This window comes from Phyllopteryx taeniolatus, chromosome 4, assembly GCF_024500385.1.
Source record: "Phyllopteryx taeniolatus isolate TA_2022b chromosome 4, UOR_Ptae_1.2, whole genome shotgun sequence".
NCBI lineage: Eukaryota > Metazoa > Chordata > Actinopteri > Syngnathiformes > Syngnathidae > Phyllopteryx > Phyllopteryx taeniolatus.
The window spans coordinates 23,246,318-23,270,558 of NC_084505.1; the positions used below are offsets into that span (position 1 = coordinate 23,246,318).

The 24,241-nt window shown below is 39.9% G+C and overlaps 2 protein-coding genes across 3 annotated transcripts in view; one reads left to right on the forward strand and one right to left on the reverse strand.

Moving 5' to 3' along the window:
• The window catches only part of pvalb7 (parvalbumin 7), a 22,316-nt gene extending 10,482 nt beyond the window's left edge, over nt 1–11,834 (reverse strand). Inside the window, exon 1 of the mRNA XM_061770730.1 lies at nt 11,544–11,834. Coding sequence (XP_061626714.1) covers nt 11,544–11,550 — 7 coding nt within the window. The 5' untranslated portion in view covers nt 11,551–11,834. The remainder of the gene's footprint in view (nt 1–11,543) is intronic.
• The window catches only part of ncf4 (neutrophil cytosolic factor 4), a 26,929-nt gene extending 2,841 nt beyond the window's left edge, over nt 1–24,088 (forward strand). The window contains exons 4-11 of one of the 2 annotated variants that reach the window (XM_061770728.1): nt 3,667–3,737; nt 4,183–4,310; nt 6,232–6,280; nt 12,619–12,678; nt 12,916–13,014; nt 15,637–15,788; nt 16,808–16,873; nt 21,692–24,088. In XM_061770728.1, the coding sequence (XP_061626712.1) occupies nt 3,667–3,737; nt 4,183–4,310; nt 6,232–6,280; nt 12,619–12,678; nt 12,916–13,014; nt 15,637–15,788; nt 16,808–16,873; nt 21,692–21,902 (836 nt within the window). In that variant the 3' untranslated portion in view covers nt 21,903–24,088. The remainder of the gene's footprint in view (nt 1–3,666; nt 3,738–4,182; nt 4,311–6,231; nt 6,281–12,618; nt 12,679–12,915; nt 13,015–15,636; nt 15,789–16,807; nt 16,874–21,691) is intronic. The other variant, XM_061770729.1, reaches the window with a different exon arrangement.
• Nucleotides 24,089–24,241: the final 153 nt, after the last annotated feature.

Consider the following 24,241-nt stretch of genomic DNA (forward strand, 5'->3'; position numbering starts at 1 on the left):
CAATTTGCGTATACTGTATGTGGCTCCTACTTTTAAAGGACCAAAAGTAATGGGACAAATTAGCAATCATAAATCAAACTTTCCCTTTTTAATACTTGGTTGCAAATCCTTTGCGGTCAGTTACAGCCTGAAGTCTGAAACGCATAAACATCACCAGACGCTGGATTTCATCCCTAGTGATGCTCTACCAGGCCAGGCAGGTAATTGACTTGGCCATTGCAAAACATCCCACTTCTTTGCCTTATAAAACTCTTTGGTTGCTTTTGCAGTATTCTTCGGGTAATTGTCCATCTGCACTGTGAAGCGTTGTCCAACATGGCCGAACATGAGCAGCTAATATTTCCTGAAACACTCCAGAATGCATCCTGCTGCTTCTGTCAGCAGTCACAGCAACAACAAATATAAGGGAACCAGTTTCATTGGCAGCTATACACGCCCACGCCATGGCACTACCACAGAGTCGCTCAGCTGCCCATAGCTGACTTCCTGTCCTTGAACTGATTGACAAAACCCCAATGTATAGAACAGTGGTTCAACGTGTTGCAACTAAATATGAAACACCAAAAATAATAATCCCGCGAGCAAGCTATTGGCCTGTTGTTAAACTAGATTAAGTGCAATGGAGACACTGTGATCACAGTCAGAACGAGACAATGTCTGTACATTAACAAGTCAGGTTAGTTTATAGCTGTTGCTGGTGTTAAAAGGAAATACTTGTTTTTTTTTTTTTGGTCACTAAAAGCAAGTGGTTGGCAGTACTGTGGTTTAGTGTTCAGCACGTGTAATTCGCAAACCGTAGATGTGGGCGAGTAGTCCGGCTTCCTCCCACATCCCTAAAACACGGTTCTTAGGGTAATTGAATTTTTATCATGCCCCACACCAGTACATTTAATTGACAATTGTAATTCTGTGGCTTGGTGCTGAAATGCTGCATCCATCCATCCATCCACGTGTGACATGAGTCAATTTTGGGCCTGCTACTTAGCATAAAAGGTTGAATAACTTTGAGCTTGCAATTACTAGCCATCACATTTTGGTTAGCCTGCTAGCTTGAGGAAGCTACTGTGGTCTAGAAAAGTTTAACTCGCATCATTATACTGATGTTTTTTGTTCTAAACTAAAATGTCGACAATGCATCCAGAAAAATGTCTCCCTTTGCAGAGTGCCTGACTATTTTTAGCCTTAGGCGGGTTTAACATCGCTAATTAGCATTAGCATGACTATTGTGATAGCGTTGCTGTCCAGTGAAAAATCTCCAAATTTAGCATTTTAATTTGATCCAAAATACAAAGACATTTTTAAAAATGGGGTGGCACAGTGGACTACTGGTGAGAGCGTCTGCCTCACAGTTCTGAGGACCGGGGTTCAATCCCCAGCACCACCTGTGTGGAGTTTGCATGTTCTCCCCGTGCCTGGGTGGGTTTTCCCGGGCACTCCGGTTTCCTCCCACATCCCAAAAAAAACCATGCATGGTAGGTTAATTGAAGACTCTAAACTGCCCGTAAGTATGAATGTGTGTGCGAATGGTTGTTTGTATGTGTGTGCCCTGCGATTGGCTGGCAACCAGTTCAGGGTGTACCCCCGCCTCCTGCCCGAAGATAGCTGGGATAGGCTCCAACACTCACTCCCGCAACCCTTGTGAGGATAAGCGGCTCAGAAAATGGATGGATGGCTAAAAAAAGATTTCAGATAAAAATTTTGACAGTATGTCCTATTCATTGGACAGCAAGTTTAATGTTAAAAAACAGTTGTGCTGTTAACTAATCTGAGCTATAAGTCTTATTTCTTTCACCCTAAATGATTTTTGATGAGTTTTCGTGCTTAGAAATGGATTCAAACGCTAATTTCAATTTTGCCGGTTTATTCACCAGCGTTGGTTTGAATCGAACATGACTCATATTCATCATTTCAGCCCATTATTGATTTTTACATTCGGGATATGATTGCACCTTTTTTGGGAATTCAAAAGTAGCAAAACCTTTAAAAGTGTGCTTCTTTGAATGTATTCTACCCAATCACCATTTATCTTTCGCAGAAACGGAATACATTATGATTTCAATCAGTCTCACTCACTGAATGGGGGAAGCAGGGGGTTCAACTTTTCTCCAAACTTTAGCATCTGTCGTGGAGGAATCTGCTGGATGGGTTTAATTGCGTAGCTCATCAAGATGGAAAGGGAAGCCGAGGGAGAGACATGGGTGGATGGGATGTCAGGCGGCAGCATAAAAGACAAATGTTCTCCTATGACTTCAAACGAGTCATAGACTCTCTTTTGTGTAGTCATTTTGATGGAATCCAAAGTTTTCCAGTGACTGCCATTACAAAGATCAAGGTTAGAAAAGACAATTTGATACGATTGAAACGAGCTCGTGTCACAGAGTGACTGAGTCATTTATTGCTTTGGCGGGAATGAGAGGAGGAGGAGGAATTGATTGAGTGTGAGCTGAACATTAAGGCCGAGGGTCATTAGGAGTGGGCTTAATGTGATTTAATAACAGCATTAGATGGCCTTGGGAGTGATTTAGTCGGTGCCGCCTCATCTTTTCTGAATTTAGAAGGGTTGTATAGTCTTTAAATTACTGTCTTTAACTTATTCTGGGCCTCATATGAGAAACTGTTAAATACATTGTTTGGCATGGTAACATATTAGCTTGTTAGTTGTTTATAATTCTGTCAATTATGTGGACTTAATATATAGTCAACCCCACTATTCGTGGGGGATAAGGACCGCGAATACCGAAAATTCATCGCTAATTGACGGCCATTATAATTGCATTGAAAAAAACTTTAAACCCACCCCCCCAAAAAAAATATTGATTAAGCAGGGATAAATCACGAACAAGCGGAGTGTAGGGGTTTGGTTCCTGCCCGTAAAAGAAAAAACAAAAATGATAACAGAAACATTTTTGGGGGAAAAAAAAAAAAAAAATTGGAAATAAATCCACGAATGGGTGAATTCTTGGGTGCTGAACTGTGAGTATGCGGGGGTCCACTCTATAGGGTGTCCACAAAGTATGTTTACGATTTAAAAAATTATACAAAAGCAATGTTTCATGATTACATGCTTTTAATAAACTGTGTGGCTCCTTCTGGTATGCAAGGGGCAGTATATGTGACACACATAATGTGTATATATATATGTGTATATATATATATATATATGTATATATTTGTGTATATATATATATGCATATATATATACACAATATATATATATATATATATATATATACAATATATATATATATATATATATATATACACAATATATATATATATATACAATATATATATATATATATTGTGTGTATATATATATTGTGTATATATATATATATATATATATTGTGTATATATATATATTGTGTATATATATATTGTGTATATATATATATATATATATTGTATATATATATATATATATATATATATATATATATATATATATATATATATAATATAACCTATATTATGTATGTCACATATATTGCCCCTTGCATACCAGAAGGAGCCACACAGTTTATTAAAAGCATGTAATCATGATGCACAAACTGTTCACTTCCTTTACATTCTATTTAATAATTTTTTTTACTGTATGTTTTTTATGTACAATGCATGTTTATTAATTAAGTTTTCTCGTCTAAAGTGCTGGTCATGTGTCTCCAGGTAAAGTGTTCATCGGCAACAAGCGGGAGATCGCGGAAAGCCGAATTCCCGAGCTCAATGCGTACATGAAGGTAATCATGGCGTTTGAGTCAAAGCGAAGTCTTGTTGTGCTCGCCCTAACTTGTGCGCCTTCACTATAAGTGGGCTGAGTGATGCTGTAGGTGGTTGCCGCACTGACTTTGGACGTTTACTGGAGCATCAGTTTGCAGATGAAGCTGCGCACGTAGGCGTCGCCTGTTTTTCTCTCTCTTTCTCTTCTCTCTCCTCCTGCCCCGTGCCCACATCATGCCTGACTGACAGCAGTTGTGGGACTTTTGACACGTTGCGTGCAGCCCAGAAAAAAACAAAACCAAAACACACACCACGTCGTCTTCTCCTACTCGCCTTGCTTGTTTAGCCGCAACCCATGTTTTCTTGCCCTCCATCTTTTCCTGCTTCACGCCTTCCACCTCGTTTGACTCCCCCAACCCTCCTTTTCCCCCCATTCCCATCAGATTCCTCATCTCTCTTCTGCAGAGGCTTTTGAGTCTGCCGACGTGGTTGCTGCTAGACGAGGTTCTCAGGATGTTCTTCTACCAGACTGAGGAGGACAGCCACCACCAGCCTCGAGCTCTCAGACGTCTGCGACCCCCTACCCGGAGAGTGTAAGCCCTTCTGTCCATGTATCTCGTTAAGCACCACTTTTAGAATTGGAGCGTGAAAACTGGCATATTTTTTTATTTTTGTGCAAGCCCAAAGCTTGCTGCGTATGTTTGCCAATTTGGCAGACCTGTCTGTCCTAAACTTGTCTTACCGGTGCAGCAATGGTATGCCCTTTGGCATGCGGCCGGCGCAGTGATAACCTGATAACAGAAAGTCAGTCTAAACTTCTGCCTGCTGGCACCACGTCCTAGTCCACGCAGTCGATAGACCGCTGGTCTAACACAATTTTGGTGAATTTGATCGGGTTACAGGAAGACAGATTCTGAGCTTCGTGGACATGTGTGGTGGATGTCAGATGTAATCCATTCATAAAAATGTGAACAGTAGGCATTTAACCCTCTGAGTAATTGTAGAAAATTTATTGAATGCATTATTATTATTATTATTATTATAAATCATCACATTGGCCAAAGCCTTTGTGAATCTAGCTCACAGTGGAACCTCTAAACTCATCAACCTCCATTTTTATTTGCATTTCCCAAAAAATGTTCCTATAGGAATTCATGTTCACAGTATCTCCTTGAAAAACAATTAAACACTATGGGCTCTTTTGTGACTAGCGCAAATCCAGCGGTGGGCTTGGCGTAACTCTGTGAGGAGGCGGGCTTGACATGGTTTTTGGTCATTTTTTGGACCGGTGTACACCCAGCGCATTTAAAATGGGACGTCTGCACTGATGTGGGTGTCACCACGCCTGACTTCAATTCTGACCAATCAAAGCCGCTTCTTTCATCCCCTTTGAAAGCGGTGCACAGTTTCCCATAGCGATGTCTATATGCGGAAGAGGACTCAGTGATCCGTGCTTGACTGGAGCATTGAATGTTAATGGTATCCATCCATTCATTTTCTGTACCGCTTTATCCTCACTAGGGTCGCGGGTGTGCTGGAGCCTATATCCTTATTAAATAATGAATGAACTGGTAAAAACCACTGCTGACTTAAATATGTCCACGGACCTCATTGATCTGTATGCCCTCTCGGGCAGGGCATTGTTAAGAACCTTTATTTCGATTTCGATTCTTCAGGTTGCGATTCGATTCGATATTGATTTAAATGCTTTAATATCGATTCAATAAGAAATAGAAATAGACAAATAATTTATTTTCATGCCATGTAAAAAAAAAAAAAATGTCGTATATCACGTCACATTTTTAAAGCAATAAAACACCTGAAGATTTGCACATAAATTATTTGTGCATATGAAGTACAAAAGTAAAAACATGACATTTATGTATAAACCCTGTAAAGGTAAAGTGCATTTAAACTTGAATGTTTATTTCCTCTTGGAAATTGTAATAAAACAAAAAAAATTGTAATATGTAATTTTGACAATTTGTTTTAAAAATGGCAGAAGATTCAAGGTATTTGACTTCTGTCATTAACATACATTTTGCAGTTTCAGTCAATGTACATTTGTCGACCGCAACTTAATAGACAATGTGATGGTATCAAATGACCTGTTTCCTATCACCAAGTTCACTACTGAAAAGTTATGAATCTAACGTGGGAGTCATGACTCAGGTCAACAATCGTTCATTTATAAGCCACAGAGGTGTCAGGATTTGTGCTTACTTCCTTATTTGCGATGACCATTCAGCCGTCTAATGATTAGCACATGCCGTGTTTCGCCAGGAGAACATGTGGTAAGGGGGGACTCTTTCAAGAGGAAATTATGCAAAATTTGACTCTCATTACTTCCCCTTCTCATGCATGCCTCCCACCCCCACATGGACATTCTAGTGTTCATATCAATAGAAACAGTGTTTGTTCCACTTTTGAAATCGCACTCCATACTAGACAAAATGTTTAATGTGTTCTTGAGTTCATTGTAAGAATATTTGCATCTTTTTCTTTATCTTTTAGGAAGACAGTCAAACCCAAGACGGACCTCTTCTCCTCACCCAGGGCTGAGGTAAATGTGTGCTTATTTTAATTGTCTGTATTTATTTTTGCTGCTGTGGTTACCATCTCAATGGCCACCCACAGAGTAACAACCACACTAAATCCATATGAGCAAAAATGTGCTAAAACAACCCATGACAGCCAGGTCCACCACATCACACGAGACCATGCGGGGGCGCAGACGCACGCATTCAAACTGAAAATCAATATGTACAAACATATGTAAAGAATCAATACTGAGTTTGTTTGTGAAGTTGAAGAGTTTTTTACATGCTACACAATTGGCTCCACTATTTGATTGAATGCATCAACATCTAACTCGTCAACTTGGAAGGAAAAGGGTTGCCATTTGCGGTGAAATGTTTTGTACTGCATTGGCACAGGGTGTAATTACAAAGTTTACAAAACACATACAGGTATTAATTTAACACTGTTTATTATTAGCTACCTAATTTAGCTACACTGAATTCCGGAAATCATTCAAACCGCTTCAATTATTCCACATTTTGTTCCATTACAACCATATTCCAAAGTGGAATACATTAATTTTTTGCCTGAAAATTCAACACACAATATGCCATTATGTCAAACTGAAAATTAAATGTTAAAAAAATTATGCAAATGTATTAAAAATAAAAAAGACATAAGAATCCGATGCATTCAACCCCAGAACAATTTCAATTGCAATCAAGTGCATCCTATTTCCACTAATCATACTGAAGATCCATCCTTCCATTTTCTGAGCCGCTTATCCTCACTAGGGTCGCGGGAGTGCTGGAGCCTATCCCAGCTATCATTGGGCAGGAGGCGGGGTACACCCTGAACTGGTTGCCAGCCAATCGCAGGGCACATACAAACAAACAACCATTCGCACTCACATTGACACCTACGGGCAATTTAGAGTCTTCAATTAACCTACCATGCATGTTTGTGGGATGTGGGAGGAAACCGGAGAGCCCGGAGAAAACCCACGCAGGCACGGGGAGAACATGCAAACTCCACACAGGCGGGGCCGGGGATTGAACCCCGGTCCTCAGAACTGTGAGGCAGAGGCTCTAATGTTTATAAAAATTGTATTGACCCAAGGCACATATTTTCAATTACAAAAATCTCATGGTAGTCCACTGAACAAAAATGTCACTGAAATAACAATGTCTCAATTTACTCACGACTTGACCTTAGTGTGAAATCTGGGTCTGTTTAGTTAAACACAGCTATTCTGTTGTATAAATGGCAGCTGATGGATGCCCAGGTTAAGTGTACCTTCTGCAATCTAGCGGAAAAGCATTTCATTGTTCTGCCTGGCACTATACATGGTTGGCATAGATAGTTGAAGAAAGATAAGTTATTTGTCATCAATCATTTGTAACAATTAGATGAAATTGGATAATTTCCCGCTGCACATGTACAACATTGTATAATCTCCTGAAGCACAGTCGTTGTGAATCACTGATTTAGAGTATGAGTACTTTCTGCATGCTCTGTACATGAGTGTTGAGGTATTAAAAACAGCTCTCGGTAAGATGCAGGGCAGTTGACAACCGCTGCAAACTGCAACATATTTTTAATGAATTGGTGTCGCTCAAAATGTTGCATTATGTTTGTAAAGGCAGAATTTTCAGGACCTCTATAATTTGATCACATTAGCTTGTGAAAGTGTACCTAATGCCATGAGCTATGAGGTTTTTATTATTTTATTGTACAAAAGTGTGACACACTGCAAATTCTGACTTCACGTGTTGCTGCAGCTTTTGTTCTTTGTGCAGCTTTGTGCCCTTGCAGAAACACTTCTCTGAAACTGCTGCCACGCAGAAATGAATGCATTTAATACAAATAAAACAAAAAAACATGAGCACTACACACTGTCTGCACACTCCAACAATGTTTTATTAGGAAACTGAGTTCAGCCTCTCTAGTTTACTTGCCTCTCCCTCTCTCCCTCACTATCTCTCCCACACAGCAGTGAAAGACTGGTGTAATCTACCCACAATGCTGCCAGCCTACTCAACATTTTATTTTAGCACGTTCTCGCTCGGAGAACTGAGTGCCCCTTGGTGTGCTTCTCGGTGCTCGCGCTCGTCCTGCGTCGTGTTCTCTCAATTATGGAAAACAGTCACTAAGTGACAATTCTCCTCGGAGAACTGGGTGTTTAGTTCCACCCTACTCCAATACAATATACCTATACTGCAACCGGTCCTCCGAATGAACCTTATGGGACCCTATAGAAATGCCCCAAAATGAAAGCGTAAGCACCTCTTGAAATGTAACCCTGGTCTGTAGGAACCAACAAAGGTTCAGGTGAAAGTGTAAGGAACAAAATATACCAAGTTCATTATTCACCTGCTTTTAAATCGTAATCCCACACCGCTAAAAAAAAAAAAAGAAAAAAAAAAATCTGACCCTTGGCAGCCTGTGGGGTGGGCGGTTATGGACCCTGGATCTTGAACAGGTCTTAGGGTTGGGCGGAGGTGCTGGACCAGCAACCAAAAAGATGCTTCAAGCTGTACAATACAATTCTGGTATTTAAAACAAGCCTTTAGGCCGCTAGCTTAACGCTAATGCTAACACATAATGGGAAATGCATCTATAACCCTTTAAGCACATGATGTTTGAACACAAACACATTTAGACATTCACTTTAACCGTATTCAAAGTCATGTATTCTGTATCCACTGTGAGGATCAAAGCTGTCTATACTGTACAGACATCCATGTACAGTCTGTCTGTCTTATACGACGGTGGTGGCCAAGGCGGACAGCAGCACAATGGCCAGTCAGTTGATACGAAGTATGACAAAAAGTTTCATTCTTTTTAAATCTATTAATGGTATGTAATTATTAATTAATTTATTTCCATAGTTTATGCCAAATAAAAACCAAAAATCACTCTTTGTACCATTAGCAGCACTCGTATACTTTACACTTTCATTTCATTTTTAAATAATAAGGATTTATTTTGCAATAATTTAGTTGAAACAAATTGTCAAGATTTGAGATTTTTGCATGTTGCGCTTTCATAGAGTTGCAGTTGGCTGTCAAATGTATTTAGAAAATTAAAGAGAGAATGCTAATCTGTTCAACCCATATCATGTTTTTTATTATTGATTGACTCTCAAACGTCTTGGTTTCGGTGACTTCTGGTGTCAGGCAAGTTTTGGTCTCTGATAATATGGTCTAGAGCTCAATACTAGTAGTACTTTGTCCTGCCTGATTAGTGATTGGCTTCTTTGATTGGATCTTCTTGGCTGTTTATTGTCAGCATCTCCATGCTTCTCTCAAAACTTTAAGCGTCCTCATTCTTCACATCTCTTTTAGAATGCCAGAAATGGTGAGGATTCTTTTCACTTGACACGGTGCAGCTGTAACCATGGAAACATGGCTGGCAGTTCCGAATTGGCCTGCAGGTAGTTAGGCCCGACAATCCTGCGAGTCAAATCTCCCTCCAGTAGAGACCTACAGCACAGGCTTCATAAAGTATTCCTCCTATGGCTTTTCAGCCAGGGAACGCCAGCTCCTAGCTGCCACTAATCAAGGAGGGAAGGCTTTTTACAAGCTTGTTAAGGCGGGTGGGCGCGTGTCTTAATTGCGCAGGATGATTGCTCCAGTGCCATCTCATCCCAGGCGTCATTTCGAATTGTTCCCTGTGCAAACGAGCCATATAGCAAACACCAACTGCTCCATTCTATTTAAACATCTTGTTTAACGGTCCCTGGCTAGTTTTTGTTCACACATCCATAAATGAAATCCAAGCTGATCATAGCAATCCCGCCATACCATGCTTCTCGCTGCACTCTAGTGGCTATTGTAGTGGTTTCTCTCGGTCCTATAATCTGTCGAAAATCCAACATTTCGGAACTTTTTCAGACCAAAACCTTTATCGAAATCGTTCAGTTTGATGATTATTTTTTTTATATAGTTCAAACAAAAATACATTTTAAAAATGTGCACTTTTGTCCTTGTGTATGAATATTTTTACACAAAAACTAGACATATGTGCCATGCGATTGGCTGGTGACCAGTTCAGTGTGTACCCTGCCTCTCACCCAGAGTCCGCTGGGATAGGCACCAGCACGCCGGAGACACTAGTTGAGGACAAGCGGTACGGAAAATGAATGCAAAAACATGTTCGCCAAAAATACATATATTAAAAAAATTTTTATTAATATAATGTCTTTTAAATTCTTTTTATATGCTTGTGTAGCAGTATTTCCATGGTAAAATTAGACTAATGGTAATACAATTTGAATATCATACAGTATACATTTTGTATTTGCTTAAGTACCACCATTAACATAAAAAAAATAAAATGACTGAATTGTTTCCCCCCAAAATATACTTTTTATTGGACTGAAGTCGTACACTACCATACAAAGCAAATCAAACTATAGACTCAGAGTAGAAATGGCAATTAAATTCGTTTGCGTTGTCCATGGTAGTTTTTTTACAGCCAGAAACAAATCGACACCACACCAAAACGTTCTGTGTAAAGTCGTACATCACCAATTCAAAGAGTTGGAATGTCTTTTACTTATTTTGTGTACCCTGGGAGTGTTGGTGTCAACATGGTCAAGTTCATCTGTGAACGGAAAATTAATCTCGAGTTGTCATTCTGTCCACACTTGGATTAAAGAGAAGCACGCACGCACCCACTCATGTTATTGACCCATCCTAGACCATTTTCTTATGCCACATAAAACTATATTAGATGACAATGTAAAGGCTACAGAATGAACACTACAGTATCTTTTACCTTTTCAAATACTGAGAATATTGCTGTCCTTTCATTGAATAAAATTTACAATTTATTAAGGTGTTTAGGTATCAAAAGCCTGACCCCTCAAGGCAAACGATTACATGCGTTTTCCCCAACAACTCGTTTGCAACAAAATCCCTGTTATTATGTCAACTTTACAACTTGATATCTCTGATATATTCGTCAAAATCTTGCCTACTTTCTCCCTCAGCAGGTACAGATCAACATGAAGTATGAGTTACCAGCTGTTGAATAAAAAACATTTTTTAGCTCTTTTTTTTTTTTTTAATTTATTTATTTTCCCCCACAATGCACCACTTCTGACACTATTATGCTGCGTTTTATCGGAATTTCACTGCGCATTGAGAGAGAGAGAGAGAGAGAGAGAGAGAGAGAGAGAGATGGAACATAAACCAAATAATAAGTGTGTGCCAGTAACAGATTCTGACACACACACACACACACACTCAATAACACTTAATAATTATATAGTTTGGATTAATTAAGACAAAGTTGCTCACCACACATCGTCCCGTGAAGTTGATCCCGATCTTCCTCACTCGCTGCGAGCCAAGCGGACACCAAAGCAGCAGTGATCTGTCAGCCACGCACCTCTGTTTAAATTTCACTATTCCCTCCTCCTCCTCTTCCTCCTCCTCTTCTTCTTCTTCACCTCCCTCCTACTGCTCTTGCCACTCCGCGTTCTTTTTTTGGCCAGCCGAGTTCTGTTGCCGCTGCTGATGCTGATGCTGATGCTGCTGTTGATGATGATGCTGATGCCGCTGCCTCGCCGCCCAGCTCATTGTCTCACGCGCCCTGATGCGCGCCTCATCTCGTCGCGGCTCCTTCTGTGCTCGCCGCTCATCTTTTAATGGGTGGCCCGATGGTGGGAGAAGGTGTTCACGTGCACTCAACGTGCTCGTTGAATCGCTAAAAAGTTGGAAAGTAGGCGACATTGTCGTTCCAAGATTCTGGGAACTAATTTTCTCATTGTAAATCACGGGGAACACATAAAATGAAATGAAAATCTGCGATATAGAGAGCTCACATAATTTTTTAAATATAATTTTACCCCACCTACACGCTTTAAACCCATTTAAACTTATTCAAACACACTTAAAACCTATTAGAACACCCTTTTTAAAGTATTCCTTAGTGCTTATGCCCGCTCTCATGCTCAAGAAATGCGAGACTATCATATAACTTATTTTGAGAAAACGAAAAGAAGACCCGTGCGCACGCAGTTCTCCAAACAAGAAGTAAAGCGTGCTTGCTTCCAGCTGTTTATTTGTCACTCCTAGTTGAAATTTACTGTAAAACTGACACATACAGTAAAACAAAATATAATGAAATATTGTGTATATAAACACCAAAATGTTCAACCAAACCATATAATTGCATCTAATGACGGTATGTTAGCTCATACTAATGTATTATAAACCTTCCAACACCTGCTACTTTAACACATGGAGCAGCAACACATACAAACAGAGCATACAACAATACACACATATTTTCTCTGATACTAGAGTTTAATTAGAGTCCTTCTCTGCCTCTTCTTCTTGCTCTTCTTCTGCTACGCTGCATGTCTTCCAGTCGACCTTAGTGCCCCCGGATTGGCTGACGACCAGTCCAAAGTGTCCTACTGCTTTGAACGTGAGTTTACTTCCTTTGTAGAAAGGGGTTTACGGTTTTTGACGGTACCGCAATCTCCAGGTTACAAAGGTGCGCAAAGTACTAGTTTACACGGTACGGCGTCGACCCAGCTGTTGTTATCGTGACACTTTTTCTCTTTGACTCACTCGTATCCTTGAAATTGGGAGATAAAGCAACACTAAAATGTACTAATTACAAGACAAAATTCAACTAAAACTGTTTTTTCTGTTGCGCCAGGCCATGTTTGACTTTTGTAGCAGCAGCAAGGCGGAGTTGAACCTGAAGAGAGGAGACTTGATCTTCCTGCTGCATCGAGTCAATACCGACTGGCTGGAGGTAAGACTGTTTATGAGGACCAGAGGAGGTGGTGGAATTAAGTGGACTGAAGGTAGCGGGGTCGTTCCAACCCATCAGTGCTGCTTTAAAGGAAGGTGCGCTTTCATGACAGCAAAATCAACACAAATACAGACTTCCACAAAGGATCAAACATTTGTCTGTACAGTAGCTTCAATCAAAGCTCTTAGGGCCTCATTTACTCCTGCAAGATCCTAAATAGCGGGCACTAAATTGTGTGTTCACTCACTCTAACTGCACACGCTCGTGGTAACAGGTGTAAAAGTGGTGGAGAACGCTGTTTTTCAAAGAAGGTTTTATGCTTTTGGTAGCGCGAATGGTTTTTCACCTTGGAACATTTGGGTTGTAAGTGATGGAATTGGAAGTGGAAGACAACCAAAACATATTACTGAGTTACATAAAAAAAAACTATGACTCCCATAATTTTGGGGATTCCACCAACTGCATAAAAGCCATGTTTTGTTTGATTTAACTTGCCCCATGTGTGTGGCAATTGGATGCATCCGCCCATGCCTGGGAGAGGACTCCACCAATTGTCACCATGGTCTGAAATGACCCAGACACAAGGAAATGCAGAGTTGAAAATAGTTTTGTCATCGGTGATATGCCATAACTTCTCCTTGTGTGACTGGCCCCTAAATCAGCGGTTCTCATACTTTTTGTACCAAGTACCACCTAAAAAAAAAATACCTAGCTGTCCTTTACCACCAACATTAAACTGCATTAGAGTTGCATGTAAGCTTCATCAAAAACGAGGCAAAAAAAGTACATTTAAGGTTGTAAGTTACCGTAACATTATGCACCGTTTGAACATTAACATTGTGCTTGAATATAGGAAAAGAAAAAAAATTGCATAAAAGTGAAATTATTTTTTTTCCCTAAATAAATGTTTTAAAACAACCATTCCCAAAAGTAAATTTCAGCTAAAACTAAAATATGCCGGATTTTTTTTATATTCATGTGTGGAGTTTTGATTTGAAAAATCTTTATGTGTGTACCAGGCCTTTGATCAATTGAAGACTGTAAATGGTTTTGGGGAAAATACAATAGGAACAATAGCAAATAAAAATATCCAGGCTGGTATGTCGAATGGATTCTAAATTGCTCATAGGCGTGAATGTGAATATAACTTAGATTTACGTGAACAGGAAGTTGTACAGAATTCGACAATCTTACGCTCAATGAAACCATAGCGCAGGTAACAAATACTGGTGTTGGCGATGTTCGATATCATTTGTATGTAGTCACAAATTAGTCACTGGTAACCTATGGAAAATATTTAGTTGACAAGATCAACTATAATCTGTTATTATGTCAGTGTTACAAGTGAATCATATAAGTAGTGCATAGTGTGTACATACCAGTAAAAGTGGATAAAAAAGATGAAGTAACAGGAGGTGGGTGCGATGGAGAGACCGCAGTGAGGGGGATGCTTTTATATTCGTCTTATTTTTACCTTCTGGTTGCTCTGTGCACAGATCCAATAATGCTAATGGAGAAGTGCAATAATCTGTTTCTTGTCATGCAGTGCTGCTAAAATGTAATCTAAAAATACCTAAAAAAAAAAGAAAAAAAAACCGCATGCAGCTGTTGTGTGCAGACAAGCGTGAGGCGGGCTTAAATATTAAATGGCAGAGGTTGGTAGTAAAGCCAAACAATGTACTCAAGAGTGTTGCTAGTTTAGAAAAAAATTACTCGCGTAAAAGTAAAAAGTAGTCCGCCAATTATTTCTTGAGTAAGAATAAGTATGTTTTCCGTGAAAACCCTACTCAAGTACGGAGTAACTGTATTTTTATTTAATTTTTTTTAAATCAAGCGAGGGTCTAAAAAAGAGGGTGAAAAGTGTTCTATCATTCTTGATCTTTGGGTTAGGGTTAGTCCCGTAGATTCTTAACGGCATTTGGAATTTGACCTAACTGTTTGGGGAGAAGAATTCTAAACGACATTGTGCATGATGTCTGCGTATCCCCCAAATCACTCGATTGAGCGAGCATCATAGGATTAACTTTCACTTTTTCTTTTCCTTTTTAAAACAGAACTGTTAATACAGGAAACAATTAACAGAAGGGGCTTTACGTATGTGACACTGTCTGAGACGAGAATTACCTGTACTATTTGTGTGGCCTAGTGGGTAGCATGTCTGCCTCTCAGTTCGAATCTTGGCTCAGCTCTTCCTGCCTTTTTCATATAAACTGTGCGCTTGGTTGTTTTTACCTTTTATTATTAACAGTGGTTTACTCCTTTTGACACATTATAAGAATGTTTCAATATTACTTAAAACAGTGCCAATACAGCTCGGAGAGGTTTTATGATGGAAGTATTTTCTTCTATTTCCATTATTTCCGAAGGGAAATTTGTTTTCATTTCCGTTCAATTTGGAGGTCAACCAGTATCTTTAAAAGTGATAATTAGTTCATTTACTTTTTTTTAATTATTTACCACTACTTTGTTTTCCAGTCAAGTCACACATACACAAACACTTGGGTGCAGTAACAAGTCTTACATGCTTATTGTGCACAAGCTAATTAGTCAGACTAACACGTCTCTGGGTGCGAATTCCTCGCACTTTTCTTTTATTATTATTATTGTTATTATTTCCCACAGGGCACGGTCAACGACCAGACTGGCATTTTTCCAGAATCCTTTGTGAAGATCATCAAGCCCCTCCCGGAGAGTGAGTCGGAGGGCGAAGGAGAAGGCCACACCTACAGCTGCCTGCGATGCTGCCTGCTCACTCCCTCTGGAATCCAAACCAGGTACATTTATAAAATAATCCTTTGGTCCCTTACTTATTATTATTATTTTTATTAGTATTAAGCTGCCGCACAGCAAGTGACATGACTAATCCCAACTGAACCGTCTCGCAGTGTGCATGGTTTGTCAACACCTTTCATGAGTGGCCCATCAGTCTGCTACTGGTATAAAATATACTGTATGTACAGCATTAAACGCATATACAGGCTCGCTGTCCAGGCCGTCCATATATCCGGTCCCTCAATGTGCTGGGGTGAGTCGGTAACTCTCCTTTTTTTTTTGCAATGATCTGGTCCAGTCAGGTCCGACCGCATCGCGCAGTGTGCGGCAGGGCTTAGAAGACCTTTCACCTCTCATCTGAGCAGGCTTTGTCAGTGGAATATCTGATGAGAAGTGCTCACAAAATAGGCCTTTTGTGTTCATAGAAAAAGTCTTGGCAGCACGGTGGGTGACTGGATAGAGCGTCTGCCTCACAGTTCTGAGGACCGGGGTTCAATCCCCGACCCTACCTGTCTGGAGTTTGCATGTTCTCCCCGTGCCTGCGTGGGTTTTCTCCGCGGGCTACGCTTTCCTCCCACATCCCAAAAACATGCATTGTAGGTTAATGGACAACTCTAAATTGCCCGTAAGTGTGAATGTGAGTGCAATTGGTTGTTTGTTTGTATGTGCCCTGCGATTGGCTGGCAACCAGTTCAGGGTGTACCCCGCCTCCTGCCCGATGACAGCTGGGATAGGCTCCAGCACGCCCGCGACCCTCGTGAGGAGAAGCGGCTCAGAAAATGGATGGATAGAACAAGTCTTAAATATTTGAGTTCGGTTCATGAAAAATTAGAGTAAAAGCAAAGGTTTGGCATTTATATTTTTGTTCAGTATATACTGTATTATCTGTGTAAAAGCTGAACTCCTACATTGGCTCTTATACTGTGGAGGTGTACCTATTATGTCCTCAGGATGGACTGTAAATGTAGTGTGTGTGTGTGTGTGTGTGTGCGTGCGCGTGTGTGCGCGCGCATGCTTGCAGAGACGTGTGCGTTCAAGAGGACCTCAACATCCAGCCAACACACAAGGAACTGATGTCTCGCATGAGGTAGTTGTCACTCTCCGCATTCATCTTTCTTTTAGAAGGACATTTAAAAAAATAAAGTATGAGTTCCATTAGCTGTGCCATCACAGGGAAAATTAACAGAAATGTGATGATTGAATTTTTGGGCAGGCTGTGAAGAGCAAAATGGCGGCAAATGGACGATACGTGTGGTGAGGGTTTAAAGGACATTGACATGTACACTACGGGCTATATTCTCCCGTATGCTTAAATCAGAAAAGGCGCACAGCTCCGCGTTTTTCCATCTGTGCCCATTCTGCCGTCCACTTAAGTCTAGAATTTCATAATTCAAGTTTGACATACTTCCCAAATGGATTTCAATGGCATTCACATGTCTCAGGAAAACGCCATATTCCGGGAATTCTACCCGCCTACAGAATTCAGTGAGTCACGCCTTTTAAACTCTTCCGCACAAACTGGACGGGGACGTGCGAGGGTTGTGTCAGAAGTCATTACGGGAGAATGGGCGGATCTTGAAAACGTCCAAGCCAGGCGCGTAAAATACTGACTTACGCACCAATGGGAGAGTATTAGCCTATGTGCAACTTAATACAGAAATATTATATTTCACTTTACTGGCCGGCACGGTGGCCGACTGGTTAGCACATCTGTCTCACAGTTCTGGGGACCGGGGTTCAAATTCCGGCCCCGCCTGTGTGGAGTTTGCATGTTCTCCCCGTGCCTGGGTGGGTTTTCTCCGGCCACTCCGGTTTCCTCACACATCCCAAAAACATGCGTGGTGGGTTGATTGAAGACTCTAAATTGTCCGTAGGTGTGAATGTGTGTGCGAATGGTTGTTTGTTTCTATGTGCCCTGCGATTGGCTGGCGACCAGTTTAGAGTGTACCCGCCTCCCGCTCAGCGATAGCTGGGATAGGCTCCAGCAGCCCGCGACCCAAGTGAGGATAAGCGGTAAAAGACAATGGATGGATGGATGTGTTTTACTGTTGCGGTTTCAAGGTTGGAAATGTTATTATTTGTAATTTGTAATTATTCCTTTCACTGCTAATCACTATCTGACTAAATAGTTTGCCTGTTTCGACAAAATACAGCACGCGCATAAATTCGTGCACGACGTGCAATTTTTATTTTATTTGTTGCCTTTAACATATATTGTTCTTTACACAGGTTACTCATTAAAATAAAAAAAGATTTTAGTACATTGGAAGACTTTTTCTTTGCTTTGCTTTATTTACAGTATTTTCATTTAATAAAATTGTATTCAATTATTTGTCATTTATTCCTCATATTCCATATCAAATAGGTGCATGTAAGTAAATACATAATAATAATACTTAATGATAATAAATTACTAAAACATTTACCCGGTATATAAAGTTACTGTGTTCGTTCGTTTTTACTGTATTTATTTGCAGCTTTTTAATTGTACCTTTGTTCACTGATTGGTTGGGATTAATCACATGACTCCCATTATAGTGAGTTTAAGTTGCCAAATATGGTTACTACAGGCTGCTTTCATAAAGTCAAATCTTTTGCATCACTTTTTTTGTTGACTTCAAGCTATTAAATATGGTTTCCATATCAACACGACTGTACCTTCATAAGGTAAAATAATCATTTTAATACATTTTTTTAAATGAGATACGTTCCAAAATATGGTTCCCAGATCGTGCTACATTCATGCGGTAAAACTATTATTTTAATCCCTTTATTACTTCAATTGTCTGACCCTGAACTTTAATAAGATACAATAATCATTTTTTACTTTTTAAATTTGTTACCAAATATGGTTCATGTATAAAACTTATATTCATAATGTCAAATAATCATTTAAATGACTTTAAGATACCAAAGATTCTTCCCATATCAAATCTGCTGTACTTTCAGAAGGTAAAATAATCATCTTTAAATAAGTTCCCAAATGTTGCTATATCAAACCGATGATCATACAGTAATAATTTGCATGACTTTTTGATGAGTTCCATATGTTCCAGTATCAAAGCTACTTTCATAAGGCAAAATAACCATTGAAATACATTTTTAAATGACTTATGGTACCAAATAAGCTGCTGTCATACAGAAAATTTTGATTTAAATAATACATTTCAAATGACCAAATATGATTCCAATATCAAAGCTACTTTCATGAAATAAAATATTTTTAAGTAACGTATTTTCACGACCATAAGGCGGAGCGTATTAAAAGGCGCAGTCTCAGTTACGGGGTCTATTTCTGTATTTAACACACACATAAGGCCCACCGTATTATTTGTTTTTCTTTTTTTCCCGCGGAAACTCAGCTTCGCCTTCTCGACATGGCAAAGCTCGTTTTCCTGCTTCCTCCACTTGCGAACCACGGATTCGTTGATCTTGAATTCTCTCGCGGCCGCTCGATTCCCATGTTCCTCCGCGTAACTTGATAGCTTGCAGTTTAAACTGTGCTTCGTAATCGTGTCTCTTCGTAGGTGCAGTTTTCGACTGCGGTCAAGCCAGCCTCCACTCGTAAAGTAGCAGTCAAGCCAGCCGCCCCTAATTTTGTTCATACTAGGCATTACGGTAATAGGTCGCCAACTCGCGGCGAAAGCCACCTTCAAAATAAAAGCTTCCCAATAATACGGACGTCAGTGCTCTACCGTTAAGGAATGCAACCAGAAAAGTTAATTTGAATCTTGAGATACATTGGAGGCTGGCTTGACCGGCGCTATATACCTACTGGGGGCGTGCCTTCAGCGTCCTCCTTCACGCGCACCCTTCCCCCTTTTACGTACGCATGATGTCCTCAGCCACGTCCGCTTTTCCTCTGTATAAGCAGCGTGTCGGCAGGAAATGCTCCCAGTCAGTCAAGCGGAGTGCTCATCACACAACAACATTTATAGATGTTGGAAATCGGTGCACACATAAGGCGCACCGCATTATAAGGCGCCCCGTCCATTTTGGGGAAAATGTACGACTTTTAAGTGTGCCATATGGTCGTGAAAATACGGTATGTACATAATTTTAATGAACATGTACATTACAACAGTTGCAAGAGGCTGGGGGGGGGGGGGGAATTATAGAAGCGCCTTCATTCTCTACAGTGCCCACAAAAAAAACAAAAAACAACCTTGAGCTTGTAAATTGGTGCCTGCCAATCACCAGCGCTCATCAAATGAGCTCCCGAGGGACCTTCTACACCCTCAACCCCCTCCGTGCCCTCATCATCTCGCAGCGCACCAACATGCCCACACGCAATATGCTTATTAGAGCAGTGTATCTCCTCGTTAGCCACTCGTCCCCACTAAAGTGATTAGCCTGGGCTGTTCTGTAATCATTTAATTTCTACTCTCCTCTATTGTGTGTGTGTGTGTGTGTGTGTGTGTGTGTGTGTGTGTGTTTGTGTTCTGGAAGCAGTCCTGCCTTTTTTATTTAAGTTGAGAACAATAAAGAAAATGAATGTATTGTGTTGTCCAAAATGGACTTTGAAAAATGTATAACATATTTTTAAACATCCGCATTTTCACGACCATAGGGCGCACCGTATTAAAAGGCGCAGTCTCAGTTACGGGGTCTATTTCTGTATTTAACACATACATAAGGCCCACCGTATTATTGGGCGCAGGCATGGTAAAACATACGCTAGCTTAAAACATACGGTAGTATGCAAGCACGCTAAAACAATGTTTTTAAAAAGGCAGCGGGAGCAAAACTGAGTTCGGTTGTACTTTATTGAAGTATTTAACAATGTACTCACGTTATTTTTTGATCAATCCTCATCCACAAATCCATCAAAGTCCTTATCTTCCGTATCCGAAATGAACAGCCGGGCAAGTTCTCAATCAAACACCCCAGGTTCGAGTCAGTCTCTTTGCCGTGCGAAAGCTCGAACCATGCAAGCAGACACGTTAGCCCCAGCAACCACAATCCATTCACAAATTGTGGCGTAACTCGCTGCCTCCTCGTCTTAGTAAAGCTGTGTTCGCCATCTGTCGTCCATGGCTCCCACGCCGCTCACTTCACTTTGAACGCCCTGTTTATACGGATGTCCAGCGGTTCGTCAAGCTTCCCGGAATGATGGCAAGCCCCGAGTTATTGCACTCAGTCAATTGGTGACTGTAGAGACGCTTCTTCCAGCTGTTCTTTGCTCATTAATCCATTGCTCGAGTTGGTCTTCCAACTCGGGCCACCTCGCCTTGTTTCCGCGTTTTGTTTTTCTTTTTTTTTTTTCCGCGGAAACTCAGCTTCGTCTTCTTGACTTGGTGAAGCTCGTTTTCCTGCTTCCTCCACTTGCCTTGAGAGTTACAATAAATATTTTAATATTTAAAAAAAATATATTAAAAATTAATTATATCAATTAATTTTATTCCTTCATTATTTTAAAATTATATTGTATGTAACTTTTTTATTTACTAATTTTAACTTTTTAATTATATTGATTGGCTGGGATTTATCTCATGCTTTTAGTGAATTTAAATTACAAAATGTGGTTGCTCAATCAAAACTACTTCCATGAAGTAAATGTATTGTTTTTAATTGTTTTTTTATTTACTTTAATTTCAGAAATATAATTCCTATATCAGAGCTACAGCCAAAACTAAAATGATCACTATTATCGCCACTCAAATGTGACAGATGTTTAATATATTTCTGATACAGTTGCAATTTTGTGTTAAGGAAAAGAATATTTAAAAAAAAAAAAAAAAAAAACTTTTTCCCCCTCATAAAAAATGTATCTCCAGACTAAAAATAAAAAGAACGAGGAAAGTAATGCGTTACCAAGCATCATTAATCCAATGTGAGAACAGTTCATTGTTTTCATCTCCATGGCAACCGCTGCATTGAAGTGTGTGTGTGTCTTTCTTATCAGGGATGTGTTCAAGGTGGATGACATCGCGCTGAACTACCGCGATTACGAGGGTGACCTCATCCGTGTGCTGGATGACAAGGACGTGCTGCTGATGATCAAGGAGAGCCGAGGTCAGGCAGGGGGGGCGGTCCAGAGGCCTGTCAATCAGTTTCCGTGGGAACTGCTCGTGACCATGGCCTCGGACCTCTCCGTTTACAATGTGGAAGGATGACACGGCAGGTTTTGCGTTGTTGTTTTTTAATTACAATTCTTAAGTCAGGACGGTAAACTAAAGCCTAAAGTCCGATCATTTCACTTCGATTCATTTCACTCATATTTTTGATTGCTCACCCCTTTCATGCATAGTGGTCACAACAGTGGACAGTTGTTCTAAGGCTATTTTCTTCTACATGCAGAAACAAGGGCGGTGCCAGGGATTTTGGACCCCTATGAAAACAAATCATACTGGGCACCCCCATGGAAAATTTGTATGCTGTTTTACATAAAACTATTGATTAATGATATTTTTGACTATTCCCATACAGCGGCTGAAATAAGTATTTAACAAGTCACCATTTTTCTCACCAAATATATTTCCAAAGGTGCTATTGACATGGAAATTTCACCAGATGTTGTGAACAACCCAAGTAATCCATACATACAAAGAAAGTAGAACAAATAAGATCAGAAATTAAGTTGTGTGTAATAATGTGAAATGACACAGGGAAAAAGTATTGAACACATGAAGAAAGGGAGGTGCAAAGAAGCATGGAAAGCCAAGACAACACCTAAAATCTATCAATTATCAAACAGCAATCCAGCCCCTTATCAGTAAAAATGAATATCAGCTGGTTCAATCCTAATTGATGGCCTACAAAAGGTCTCATTGCCAAGGTGTTAGTCAAGACACAAAATGGAACTGTTTGGATGCCGTAGTGCACACCCAGTTTGGAGGAGAAGTCGCAGTGCACATCAACCTAAAAACACCATACCAACAGTGAAGTTCGGCGGTGGGAACATGATGGTGTCGGGCTGCTTTTCAGTAAATGGTACTGGTAAACTTCACATTATTGAAGGAAGGACTAATGGGCAAATGTAAGGAGACATTCTTGACAAAAGTCTGCTGCCATCTATGAGGATGATGAAAATGAAGCGAGGGTGGACATTTCATCAGGATAATGATCCAAAACATACTGCCAAGGAAACTCTCAATTGGTTTCAAAGAAAAAAATTCATCTGCTAGAATGGCCCAGCCAGTCACCTGACTTGAATCCAATTGAAAATCTATGGAAAGAACTGAAAGTCAAGATCCATAAAAGAAGCCCACCGAACCCTCAAGATTGAAGACTGCTTGGGTGGAGGAATGGGCCAAAATCACACCAGAGCAATGCATGCGACTAGTTTCTCCATACAGGAGACGTCTTGAAGCTGTCAAACAAAGGCGTTTGTACAAAGTATTAAATAAATACCAGTTGGCGTGTTCAATACTTTCCCCCCTGTATCATTTCACATTATTACACACAACTTAATTTCTGATCTTATTTGTTCTACTTTCTTTGTATGTATGGGTACTTGGGTTGTTCCCAACATCTGGTGAAATTGTCATGTCAATAGCACCTTTGGAAATATATGTAGTGAGAAAAATGGTGACATGTTAAATACGTTTTTCAGCCACTGTATATGTGAACAGAACCATACGAGACACACGCAATGAAAGTACTTTTTGGTCCTACTGCAAAGCGGAAGCTGACAGTTCCAATCTGCAGACCAAACATTTTATTTAAGAGCTAGTGAATGTTTTTCAAACTATTAAAATCGTTCGGAAATAAATACAGACAAAAACAGGTTTTGAATAATAGTTGACTGTGGTGACTGATGCACAACTTTAATATCCAGACTTCTGCATGTCGAATAAAGCAGCTTTTGAATAGCTGTCTACTATAATGTCGTTATTGGAATGTTGAAATATATGAACACGTTTGTTTAAAAATATTGAAAACATTATAGTTTTCACATGATCTTATTTTATTAATTGTTTTGTTTAAAAACGGATGCATGTTTCCGAGTTGTTGTGTTTTTTTTTCATTCTTAGAGTAATTAAAAAATATATATAATTACGTGGGAGGTTGTATTTTATGAACGAAAGAATGAATAATCTTGGCTGGTGTTGCATTGCATTATTACAGTTTTGTGTTACCTTAATATTCCCACACACGCATTAATATTTCAAAGTTGGCGCCCGAGGCGAAATCCATTTTGCATTGCTTCAATCCAATGTTAGAAAAGGGTGGAAAAAAAGACTGAAGTTTTTATTAGTTGATTTGTGCATTTGAATGTAACGGGGTGTACTTCTGAGCCTCGGGCTGTGCTAATTTTTGTTAGCTTGATGACATTCTCACAATAAAGATTCAATTTTGATTGTCGGCAGTAGATTCATCTACCAGAAATATTAGTCGTTATGATCATTAATCTCAGAGTCACTTTAAGAAAAAAAATGTAAGAGAAAAAAGTACATTTTCTAGATTTTGGGGATGGTGCCTTTATTTTGACGGTATCCCGCCTGTTGACCAA